We start from the raw sequence: 12,843 nt of genomic DNA on the forward strand, positions 1-12,843 counted from the left end.
TAGTGTGTTACATATAGAAACAAACTTGAAGTCCAGCAGGCACACAACTTGATGTGAATAGCCAAATTAACATTGGCACTCAAAATTACATTCTAACTCAATAGGTCAATTTGACGCTTTCCTCTTGGCTAATTCATCCGTGGCATATACAAAATGGGGGAAGAATCATGCCTAAAACAATCCTCCAATATATTCATTTCAATGATGACTATTGGCAAAGCAACAGCAAGAATATTCCGATTCCCATTTTCAGAATTCACAGCCTAGATGATTTCTTAGACATATGGAACTAAAGGTAAGGCCATACAAGGTTCACAAAATGAAAACTGTAGAACGCAAAATTGTGAGAAGAAGATATTATGCAAGTCAGCATGCGAACATCTGCAAACAAATTTTCATTATCACTTCTCAGATTATTTCATTTTTGGCTTTTGGGAAGCTACATATAGTTTTCATCATCAACAACAGCAATAAATGAGTTAAAATTTCTCTTATGGCACAATTTAAAAAGTTTAGTAAGCACAGAAAGGGAAATAACAAGAAGTGCATTCAACTGAATAACAAGCCTTTACATTATGCTCCATTGATGAAAATTTGGTGCACCTTTAATTCAGTACAACCGCAATATGCTCCTCAGTATCGAACGCGAATCCTTTAGCCTACTCTTTCCTGATTTGCTCTTCCTATAGCTCCTCAGTGGCGTAAGGTAGAACCGTAAAAGTCCATTATCAAGATCAGAGGCAGATTGCCTAACAGTCTGGTTTCGATCCAGCACAAACTCTCTCCTCTTCTTACTGTGACTTCTAATCTCACGACTCTCACCATCACTGCTCAAGCTGCAGAAAGTTTGTGAGCCAACACAACTCCTACTGCGGACAAGCATTCCATTACAACCCCTTTCTGATTCGCTATTGTACCCCCTTCCTAGGTTTACCCACGACTCCCCTATTGAGTTACCAGCTTCATTTCCTCGGTAACACCTTTCCTCATCTCTAAATTTGTGCCTATGCATCAATCCCCAAACATTCCATGCTTTTTGCCACCTCCGGGGCTTCTTGAACTCCTTTCCATTGCCACTGTTTACAACAGAAGCAGAATCCCCAGAAGCAGATTCAAATCCCTCTGAGCAACTGTGATGTGGAGAGTTCGAGTTTAAACTTCTTAAACCATCATTCATTACTAGCAGTTTCGTCCCATGGAATAAGTCAACCGTTGCAGGAGACACCCTTGCATTCGATTCTAATTTCATCTCATCACCTTCCACTACAGGTATTTTCCTATTCGATCGCGACCAATCAAAACTTCTCCTTTGTCTCCGCACTGAACACCGACCAGGAATTTTCTCATCCCCATCTGTTGATCTCTTTCTCTCCTCTACACGATTATCTAACCCTTGAACAGGAGCACTCCCATTTTCAACAACCGTAGCTACCGGAGGAAGCCGTTGAATTGGCCTCCCAATCAAATACCCATCCCAAGAAGCTCTGGGCTCATCAAAACCAGCATCAACTGAGAACCTGGGATCAGTGTCACAAGATCTCCGCCCGAATCCGTAATCACCAACTTCGGATTGTGTATCCCTCAACTGCCCACGACTCGGTTTCTCCACCTGCATTGGCACCGAACCACCGCCGTCACCACCACAGCCACGGCGGAGCTTCTTCATCTTCTGCCTTTGCTGCCATTTCCCCAATTTCTTGCTGAAAACGGAAGCTGCAACCCAAAAACTCCCTGCAATGTCCTTCAAATCCCTCCCCGAATGCTTCATATTCTGCCACTCCAGATCTATGTGTTCTCTCATGGTTTTTGGTTCTACCTCCTCTTCAACATCTTCAACATCCGCATCCCGCACAAGAACAGCCTCAGAAACCCTAATTTTATTAATTTCCTCTCCCCTCTCATCCTCCGCTTTCGATTCAACAATCGTCCCCGCATCCCCCGAAAACCCCAAATTCCCTAAATCCCTAGTCTCGTCATCGAGATTGAAAAGGTGCCACAGCGTATGCCGAGCCCTAACATCGCAAGATCTTCGGCGCGGCTCTGATGAACCCTCGCACTTTCCGCCGACGGAGAGAGACTTGCTCCGGCGGAGTTCGGGCGGAGAGGAGGACGCCTCGTCATTTCGTTTACTAGTCCCGGGAACTCCACCCTTGATGGCTGTGCTGGCGGCGGAGCTTTCACCGCGAGCAGCGGGATCGACGCGGGAGAGGCGGTCGCGCAAGCAGGAAGCGCAGATGCCGGTTACGGGTTCCGCCGGGTGACGGTGGCAGGTGGAGGAGGCACGGCGGAACTTGGGTCGGGCTTCGAGAGTCATGACCGCAAGTGAAGGGCTACGATCAAATGGCGCATGTCAGAGAGACGCAGAGCCTAGATATCAGAATGTTGGTGCGCACTGCTCCAACCACCAGCTTTGCTTGCAGCGGAAGCACAGAGAGAGAGAGAGAGAGGCTGAAGACTGAAACAAAAGCCCTTGATAAACCCTTTAATTTCTTATCTTCTACTTCGTGCCCCAAAGTGAGATTACATTGAAGAGCAAATTGTGAAACTTTGGAGATGGTTGGAGTTGCAGACAGCCACAAATCTCAGAGGATGTTAAGAAACTGAAACAATGAAAAGGTTACACGTGGGGTGGTGGGGCACTAGGTAGGCGTAGGGGTAGGACACAAGCAGACCTTCCAACATCTTCTACTACCTAAGCTCTTGATTGAGAGATGATGGATTTAACGTTGAAAAGCAAGAAAAAAAAAATGTTATTTGTTTTATAAGAATTTGAAAATAGTATTTTAAGTAAACATAATTGGTTAATTATTTGATGTTAAAGATAGTTAGGGTGTAATGTCTTGACCCTTTATATAAATCAGAGTGTTACTACGCATGCGTTATACTTGCATCTGATAAACATATATAAACAATCCATCGTAAATAAGGACAAACGGGTGTATCTCATACATATCTATATTCATGCACAAAGAAAAATATAAACAATCTTACAGGATACTATTAGACATATACTAGAGTTCTATTTGTATTCTTCAGTATATAAGATTCATAGTTAAAACTTGAACTATATTACATCCTCTTACATTCAACCAAGTTAACAACCCAGTACTAATACAAAAATTTACGTTTATTAACAAGACTCTAAGCGCCAAAGTCCCTCTAGAAGATTAGGATTGACGTCCTGTAAGACCTGAAACAAAGGTTGTAAGATTAAGATAAGACACTTCTTAGTAAGATGGAAGATATTACATAAGCACGTGACTACATGAGTTTATTCCAATTAAAAACAGTTGCATAGTAGCACATTCACAATATTGTATTATAAGAGATATATAAACATAATTCAGCATTATTACAAGTGAGAGTTCCCGAGGTCAGGGTATGGTACAAGCCCATACACTGTACGATCCCTCCACATGTCTTTAGACACCCCATTTCTTCTCAGGTCCAATATAACAAAAGTTGTTATTATTATTATTATTTCCATTATCTTTATTATTATTTTTACTATTATTATAATTATTTTTATTATCTTACTTTATTATTATTATAATAATAATAATATCATCTGATTATATATTATTATTACTTTCCTATTAGGTTTTCCTATGTATTATTGTTATTAATATTATCTTTATTTTTAAATATTATTATTATTACTTTATTATTATTATTATTTTATTATTATACTACTATTATTATTATCATCAATGACCTTATTATCATGGTTTTTATTTTGCATTATTATTATTATTATTATTTTTAAATATTACTTTATTACTATTATTATCGTACTATTATTATATTATTATTTTCAAATCTTGTCATTATTACATTACTATTATTATTATTATGATTATTATTATTAAGAATTATTATTAGTTGTCATATTCATTATTACTATAAAAATAAAAAATAAATAAAAGATGGAGCTTTAGGTTTTGATTTTTGATAAATAGGAAGTAAAAAGAACACTCTTAAGGGTGGGGCGCAGCGCACAGCGCAAGAAAACAGAGAAAAAAAAACCCAGCTTCCATGAGATCCTGCGCACCCTAACCCTTTCTTGTCCATCTCTTTCTCCCCTGCCTCTTCTCTTTCTCCCTCTGCTCCCCTGCTACAATAGCCGTCTCCCTCGGCCTCCCATCGCTCTCTCTGAACAACCCTCAGCAACCGACGCCAACCCGAGCCACCACCAACGCTCCTCTACTCCATGGCTGCTGTCTGCAAGCAGCCGACCCCTGCTCCAGCAACGCCATCCACAGCCGCAGCTCCGCTCCAACAACACCAAACCGCCGCTGTGAATCTGCTGCAACGCCATCATCCGCCATCTTTCCAACCACCATTCCACCGAGTCCAGCAACCCAGGCCATCGCGGTTCCACAGCTACCACCGGCAATCACCTGCTGCAGAACCCTTCTCTGCTCCAACCCTGACGCAGCGGCGCCCCCCATTCCCTGTTTCTCCCAGCAGAGACTGTCCCCGGCTCCACCGCTGCTACACCGGCACCCAACTCCGGCGGTACCCCCCTCTCTGTATGGTTTTCTGTATGTGATCCTCTGCATGCCAGCCACAGCACACACACACGCACAGCCCTGTTTATTTTGGTTTTACTATAAAGATTTTTTTTTTCCACTATCATCCTCTTGTTCTATTTTGTTTTTTTTATTTATTAAGGTAAATATTAATTTGTTTGTTCTCTGTTTTGTAGGATTCTTGTTAGAGGCTTATTTCAATGTTCAAAGATTGAATCTTATGGTCATGATTTTATTATATATATTAAATAAGTTAATTTTATGATACTTATTAATGTTTATTTATTCATTCATTTATTCTTAAACATTAGACATGGTTGTAGAATCTTTATTGTGGAAATTCATTTTTTTAAAGTTTAAAATCTTGTCGCATTAATCATATTGATATAGGAGTTTTAAAGTTATAATATGAGTTTTGGTAATCTAAATGTTGTATTTATTTGAGTATATAATATTCAAGTTGCATACCTAATATTAGGGCCGTGGTTGTAGTCATTAAAATATTAATGTTCATGTTATGAGGTGTATGTTGTTCATAATGTTTGATACTCGTTTCTAGGATTTTCGTTTCTTTGTGCCCATTATGTGTTTAATATTCTTATTATCATAGTACTTATTTTCTAAAAGGCATTATCGTTTGTTTAGGTACACATGCAGGGTTTTTATTATTCATATTTAGTGTTAAATAATAAATATAGTTGTCCTTTATTGTAGTATTTTCATTATTGTGATGATGTTTTGGTATATTGTTCGCTATCATGTTTATATCGTTCCTATGTCCATCTTATATATATTGTGGTATTTATAGGTATTATTATGTTTATATATTATTATGTGTATCTTTATGTATAGTTCATTAAGTTTAGCTTTATGTTTATATTATTCTTATGATGGTATGTATATCTTAGTTTGTAATTATTAGTTTTTTTTTACCATGTCATTTTAGTTCATTATTAGTTTATCTTTATTATGGCGTTTTAGTACTATTATTAGTATTATTAGTTTGTTATTATGGTGTTATTTTACTTTAGTTTATTTTTAGTTTATCTTTATTATGTTATGTTACTATTTCATTAGTTTCTCTTTATTATAATATCTTTAGTATAATAGTATGTATAACTTTTTGAGAATTTTTAGTATTTTAATATACACAGTATTAACTTACTACAGTGTGTATTATTACGTGTTATGGTACTTATTGTTATTATTTTAGTATTATTATATTGTTTATTCTATTATTAAATATTTTTTATTTTCTTTTTATATTTATCCCTATGATTTTAATACTAGGGTATTAGCCTTCGGGCTTCAAGTACCTTTAGTTCTGAGGGAATATATATAGTACATATATTTTTGTATTATTTATTTATTTATTTATACTGTATGTATATTTGTAAATCCACTAATAGAGGGGTAATTTGAAAGACTTATTAGATTAACTTAGGGATAATTTCAAATTAATTAGGTACTACTCGTAAGAACGGGCGCGTAGGGGGTGCTCGTACATTCCCATCGCGTAACTGAATTGCCAACCCCAACTCTGGTAACGTAGACCCGTTCTACTCCTAACGGGGTAGTAATCATGTGTTCTAACCACACTAAAGGTTAGTGGCGACTCCAATATTCCTATTTTTCCTTAAAAATTAAAATTAATTTTTATTTCGCCGCCCAGGGCACACGAGCTCCGGGACGTCGCGACAATGTCAACCTTGTGACTTTATCTATTTTAGTTTTTAAATCATGTATATAAAAATTTAGGACAATGACCAGCTTTGGAACTACATAAATATGCTTAATTACACCGTGGCACAGGTTGTGCACTGATAAACTTTGACAGGGCCCTGTTCATGCAGGCACTATTAAGCATCACATATATAGTCTGACTACCCCACTTGATCCATTATTTCACCAGTGGCCCCAACACTCCTGCAAGTCGACTATCTCGATACCTACACTGATTTACATGTGTGGTTGCACTATACCTCAGTTGGCAACAAAATCACGCCTCAAGCTATTTAAAGTTTCAGAGAACTTGGAGTGTCTTTCAACACCTTTCGAGTGTCTTTCAACTCTTTTAGTAACAAGTTGTGGTCCCAATTTATCAAATATATAATAAACAATGAAAAAATAACAATCTGTGCAGTTCCAGTAATTTCACAATCGTAATCATGCAATCTTTCATGCATTCTTTCTTTCTTTCAGACAATAGTGTTAATCGGCACAAACATTCTCGGTTAAACCCTTTTTACATATAAAGCTCGGTAATTAACCGGCACATGTTTTCCACATTTTCAGATAACAAAATGGATTCCAATTCTCACAATTCATTTACAAGCATAATAGTTCAGTATGTTCTACTTCATATCATATGTCATGCTTGTTTCGTCAAAATCCGCTATAAACAGTGTATAACTCGAAAAATACCATTTGGACCACAAACATGGGTATCAAGCAGCTCCTACTTTAGTTTTAAAACAAATAAAGTAGTTTTGGAAAGTTTGGTGTTCATATGTCAAAACCTCATTTTTTCCAAAAACTGTAAAATTGTAAGAAACAGCATTTATATCCAGTAAAACTTTACAAATAAGCGGTCAAAACGTGCATAAAGACATAAGCTAACTTTCTAGCGGTTTAGTTTTCTAAAAATACTAATGTAAACAAATCCCCTTACCTTAATCCTGAAAACCCAAACACGAACGAATCGATCCAAAACAACGACCTGGGAACCTCGAAACCTAAAAATCGAAAAACAATACTTCACTATAATCTCAACTACTACATATCTACCGAACCAAAAATGAAATCAGATCCTTACCTCGATTTTAAGGAAAAAATTCAAAAATCCACAAAACAAAAATCAGATCCGCTATAAGTGTAGAGATTCCTCCTAATCCACGTAGTGATGTTAGATTGTTGATTCCAGCAATAGACGACACGAAATCTTAGAGAGAGAAAGAGAGAGTTGGTTCATGTTCTAGAGAGAGAGAGAGAGAGAGAGAGAGAGAGATAGAGAGAGAGAGAGAGAGAGAGAGAGAGAGAGAGAGAGAGAGAATGGAGGTAACTTAGTAAGGAAGAAATGAATATTCTATTTATAACTAGCTTGACTCAGCTAGCCTCGTTGATGAGTCGAAGTCCTTGTCGACGAGCTGAAGAAGGTCGTTCGTGGCCGAGGGAGTGACCTCGTCGACGAGCCTGAGATTTCAGAATCTTTGAAAATCCCTTGATATCTTCTCGTCGACGAGCTTTTGCATCTCGTCGCCGAGCAGCAGAAGAGACTTCGTCGATGAGAAAAGAAGCCTCCTCGACGAGCTCTGCTGTTTTATCCTTTTTAATTTCCCTTCTCTTTTCTTTATTTATTTTCTGGATTCGGGTCTCTACATAGGCAGTCTAAGTAAGGAATAGTTTTGGGCTTGTTGACTTTAGTTGTGTTAAAGGTTTTTATTTTTTAGATTTTTAAATAATTAAAAATTCAAACTGGACAATTAAAAAAAACACAGTCTTCTAATTACTTGAAAAAATAAGAATATAAAATAAAATTATTTTTTTTCACGAATGAACTAAAGAAAATATTTTGGAAATGATGTATACAATACAAATCACAAATTATCATGTTTAGATACAAGTCATCAATATAAATATATAATTTAGCATTTACGGTCATATATGAAATCAATACGGGCAACAATTTTTAATATGTAATTTACGTCTTTAATATATACTTTGAAATTATTATTATTGCTGCCAAAAATCAAACGATTTTGTGGATCGTCCTTCAACCGTAACTACCTAAAAGGAATCAAATAATAATGGCTTGGAGGACGCGGGGTGTACTCCGAAAGATCACTCTTGTAATGACCTGAAGAATAATGATATTTAAATAATAAAGAGAGAGTGAAATGGAAACAAAAACAGAAGGAGGTAGTAGAGCATTCGTCAACGACATTTCATTTTGGATATAATAGCCCAAGAAATTTTTCAAGCACTCGTCAACAAACACAGGGGTTTCTTTGACGAGGGTTCTTCAGGATCTCGTCGACGAGGTCCCGTCTCGTCAACGAGAAGATACCGAAAGAAGATTTTTGGGAAGTTTGAAATTCATCGACGAGGGTGCAGATTCGTCGACGAACTTTCTACAGGACTCGTCGACGAGGTGACGTGGCTCGTTGATAGAATCGGGAAACAAAAGTTACCACGAGGATCGTGGAAGGATTCTCTACAACTTCTACGGATCGGAATCTCGTTTCGGAGGTTTTCGGGTTTTGGCGAAAAATTGAGGTAAGGCTCGATTTCAATTCTGATCCGGTAGTTTTGTAGGCATCAGTCTTGTAAGTATATTCTGCATTATGATTTGTAGGTTTTGGAACTCGATTCGCTGTTTAGGAGCCTTGGAGTTCGAGATTTGTTATATGGGGTTAAGGTAAGGGGAAACTGTGTTATATTGGTTATTTTTTAAATCGGACTCGGTGGAACTGTGGTCCACGGTCCTATGTGTATTTTGGCTACTCATTTGGGGGGATCTAACGGGGAAAATTATGGGTTTTTTCATTATTGCAGTTTTGGGAAAAATGGGGCGACGGGCTGAATCCCGGGTTTTGTTAAAAACCAAGTATATGTGTGCTTTTATTCTGTGATATTGGGATGGTTGTGTCTTGACTTTGTTTAAACTGTATTTGTTTGGAAAACCATAATTTAGATTACCAAATGAGTGTGTTTTGTTTGGTTATATGAGCATGCATGTGTGTGTGATTGCAGAATGGCTGATGGGAATGCAGTTCCAAAATAAGTCGAGGTACTAAGAGTGTCTGGCTCTATATCCGAGGGCGTGTGTTTATCGCCTGCTACATAGGCAAGAGTTTCGGCTCTATATCCGAGGGCTTGAGCCTTATTCGGCAGATCAGGTCGAAGGGTGTGGATCCACCATTTAGCGCCGGTACGATGCCATGGGAGTCGAGGACTAGCTATGTACCGGTGGCGCCGTGCTTCGCGGGTTGGCTTCGGGCCAATGCTGGATTGTCGCGGATCGGCTTCAAGCCGATGGGTGTGATAACACTGGGTTACTGATCATGTGTGCGTATTGTGACGAGGCTGCGTATAAATGTCCGTCGTATATGTGTGTGTATGCACTGTGTAAATTAGTACTTGATTCCATTCAACTGCATGTATGTTTTTGTCATGATAACACTCAAATGCCACACACCGATATAACCTGTGTTCTTCCTTACTGAAAGGTGTCTTACCCCTGTTGTACGTACATTTTTACAGGTCCTTCGAGTAATCGGAACTAGCGTCTTGGTGTAAGGAGCGTAGTGGCCGATGTACTGCATTAGCACTTGGGTAAGTGCTAGGACTGTAGTTTTGTTGGGTTTCCATTTTGGGTTGTATTTGGGCATCCGGTTGTACATTTTAATAGAGCTGTGTTTGGCTCATGTATAGACTCTGGTATGGTACTGTATATATTGATATAGAATGACTTTTTCTGTTGCGTATATGTTGTGATTGGATGTGTTTAGGGTGCCTGGAAACCCCACGGGGTCGAACCCTCATCCAGTGTACTGTATCTTTTGATGATTTGTTTGATACAGGGTCATGTTAGGTTACTTTTTCACCCTTGGGTCCCATTTCGGGGTTCGGGGCGTGACATGACGCATCACTATAAATTACAAAACCTTCTTCTCCTGAAGGTATTGTCAAAATCGGTGCAGTGATAAGTTGCTGTTTTAACTCTTGAAAACTCTATTCATACTCATCGGTCTAATCAAACTCTCAAAATAGGGATGCACCGATCATGAGTCATTGCAATATTTATGCAAATGTGGTTAAACTTATTACAACCTGACTCTGATACAAATTGAAGGGAACAATGTGATCCCAAGAGGGGGGTAAATTGGGTTTTAAAAATTTTTGCAAATAAATTAAATCGATTCACCAAATCATATCCTAATGTAAAACGAAAGGCGTGTATGCAAAAATAATAACTACGATAAATGAACAAGCATACACATGCATAATTTAAAGTGTGAAAATTAATTTAGATAGAGAGAGATAGAGAATGACACCATGATTTTTAACGAGGTTCGGCCAAACCTGCCTACGTCCTCGCCTTGGGCAAACTCCGAAGGATTTCGCTAACCCTGCTCACTTAACTGGGTGGAGAAACCGTTTACACTCCTTACAGGGTGGAGTCCCCCTAACTCCCTTAACCGGGTGGAGCCAAACCATTACACACTCCTTACAGGGTGGAGTCCCCCTAACTCCCTTAACCGGGTGGAGCCAAACCATTACAGCCTTACAGGGTGGAGTCACCCTAGCTCCATTAACCGGGTGGAGCCAAACCATTACACATCCCTTAGAGGGTGGAGTCCCCCTAGCTCCCTTAACCGAGTGGAGCCAAACCACTCCAAGTGATGTACCCTCACTTGGCTATGATTCACAACCCAAATCGCGAAGAGCTTGTTTATAAAAAACAATTTGCGTACAATTAAAATGCTTCTATGAAAGCTAGTTTGTACACATTTAAAATCTAAATGCACTCTTATATGATTTAAGAAATGAAGCTCAATAGAGTATAGGTTTTCCTCTCAAAATAATTTTCAAGTAAAATGGTGAGAGTATGGAAAATGATTTTCTCTTTTAAAGATGACTTTTAAAAATAATCAACAAGCCTCACAAGAAAATATATATATGATTAAATATATGCTCAAGTCTTTTCTCAAGAAACTTTTCGAGCCAATATATATCAATCAAATATATGCTCAAAGCTCTTGAATAACCCAAGAAGTTTTTCTCCAAAAAATATTTTCAAATAAAAAATAGGAGAACTAGAGTTTTCTTTCTAAATGATTTACCTTTCAAAAACAAGAAGGCTTACGAGTAAAATATAAGAAAATGAATATATGCTCAAGCCATTATCAAGAAACTTTTCAAGCACCATATATATATATATAACTATAAATATATATGCTTAAAGCATTCTTGAACAACCCCCAAAGGGTTTTCTCCTAGAAATATATTCAAACATAAGAATGGGAGAAACTAGGGTTCTTAAAATGATTGAATTTTCAAAAATAAGGAGGCTCTTAAGCAAAATATATGTGCAATAATATAAGCTCAAGCCTTGAGGACAAATTCAAAATAAATTTATCCAAAAACATTTTCCAATAAAAAGTATGGGAGAAAAATTTGATCTTTGAAGAGCATAATAAAAGAAAGGTTATTGACCTATATATATATATATGAAAGATGATATATGCTCAAGCTTTTTCAAATAAAACCCCAAAAGGATTTTCCCCAAAATAATTTTCAAGGAGTAGGAGAAAGTAGGAATTTGTTGCTTAAAATGGGATATAAAACAAAGCGAAGAATCAAAGAATAATTAACTAATTTATCAAAGGGATTCTCCCACCTTCTCCAAGTTGAATGGGCTCATATTTATAGGCAAAAACTGTAACGACCTAGAAAATTCTGAGATTTAAATATTAAAGAGAGAGGAAAATGGAAACAGGAACAGAAAGAGGCAGTAAACTTCGTCGATGAACGCTCCGCGTTCGTTGACGGCATCGCATTTTGGGGATAATAATAATAAATTTCAAGAAATTGTCAGGGCTTCGTTGACGAGTATATAAAGAATTTCGTCGACGAATACAAGGCTTCGTCAACGAGCACATAAGAAAATTCGTAGACGAATACAGGGTTTCGTCGACGAGAAAATACCAAGAGGGGGTATGGAGCAGCCTGAATTTCGTCGACGAATACAGGGACTGGTCGACGAATTTTATGAAAGACTCATCGACAAGGTGACATGTCTCGTCGATGAATCTGGCAGTATAAATATTTGAAAAGCAGGATTTTTATCCATTTACCAGCGCCCCTCTCTCTCTCCCCTCTCTCTCTCTACGAATCCTCTCCCTTCTCTCTTCGATTCCGACCCCACCAGTCGCCGGATCAACAATTCGAAGCTACCACGACGTTCTTGGTGGAGTTCTCTACAAGTTTGCCGGAGCAGATCGTCGAGAAAACAAAGTTGAATTTCATCCCAAATTTAGGGTAAGGTCTTTTATCCAGATTTTGGCCTTATGACAATTATAGGAAATGATGTAGCCGGAAAAATGCTAATACTTTGTTATGGGATATTGTGTTTTCAGGATGTTGGGTTAGGAACCCTGCGGGTATAGAGCCAGAATTATATAGGGGCTTTTCAAAGTTAAGATAAGAGAAATATGCTATGCTAGGAGTTTTAATAAAGCTAACAGCGATTTTATAGATGTATGTTTATGCCAGTTTATTATACAGTTTTATCAAATATGAGTTTAAA

At 37.8% G+C, this 12,843-nt stretch overlaps 1 protein-coding gene across 1 annotated transcript; it reads right to left on the minus strand.

Moving 5' to 3' along the window:
- Nucleotides 1-382: 382 nt before the first annotated feature.
- Nucleotides 383-2,696, minus strand: LOC131147720 (protein OCTOPUS). The gene has a single exon (XM_058097255.1). It carries the CDS (start codon nucleotides 2,312-2,314, stop codon nucleotides 611-613), a length of 1,704 nt encoding a protein of 567 aa, XP_057953238.1. The 5' UTR covers nucleotides 2,315-2,696; the 3' UTR covers nucleotides 383-610.
- Nucleotides 2,697-12,843: the final 10,147 nt, after the last annotated feature.

The sequence above is a fragment of the Malania oleifera genome, chromosome 2 (genome assembly GCF_029873635.1).
Source record: "Malania oleifera isolate guangnan ecotype guangnan chromosome 2, ASM2987363v1, whole genome shotgun sequence".
NCBI classification, from domain to species: domain Eukaryota; kingdom Viridiplantae; phylum Streptophyta; class Magnoliopsida; order Santalales; family Ximeniaceae; genus Malania; species Malania oleifera.

Coding starts and splice junctions, on each gene's coding strand:
- LOC131147720 (XM_058097255.1), bottom strand. CDS start 2,314: ATGACTCTCGAAGCCCGACCCAAGTTCCGCCGTGCCTCCTCCACCTGC.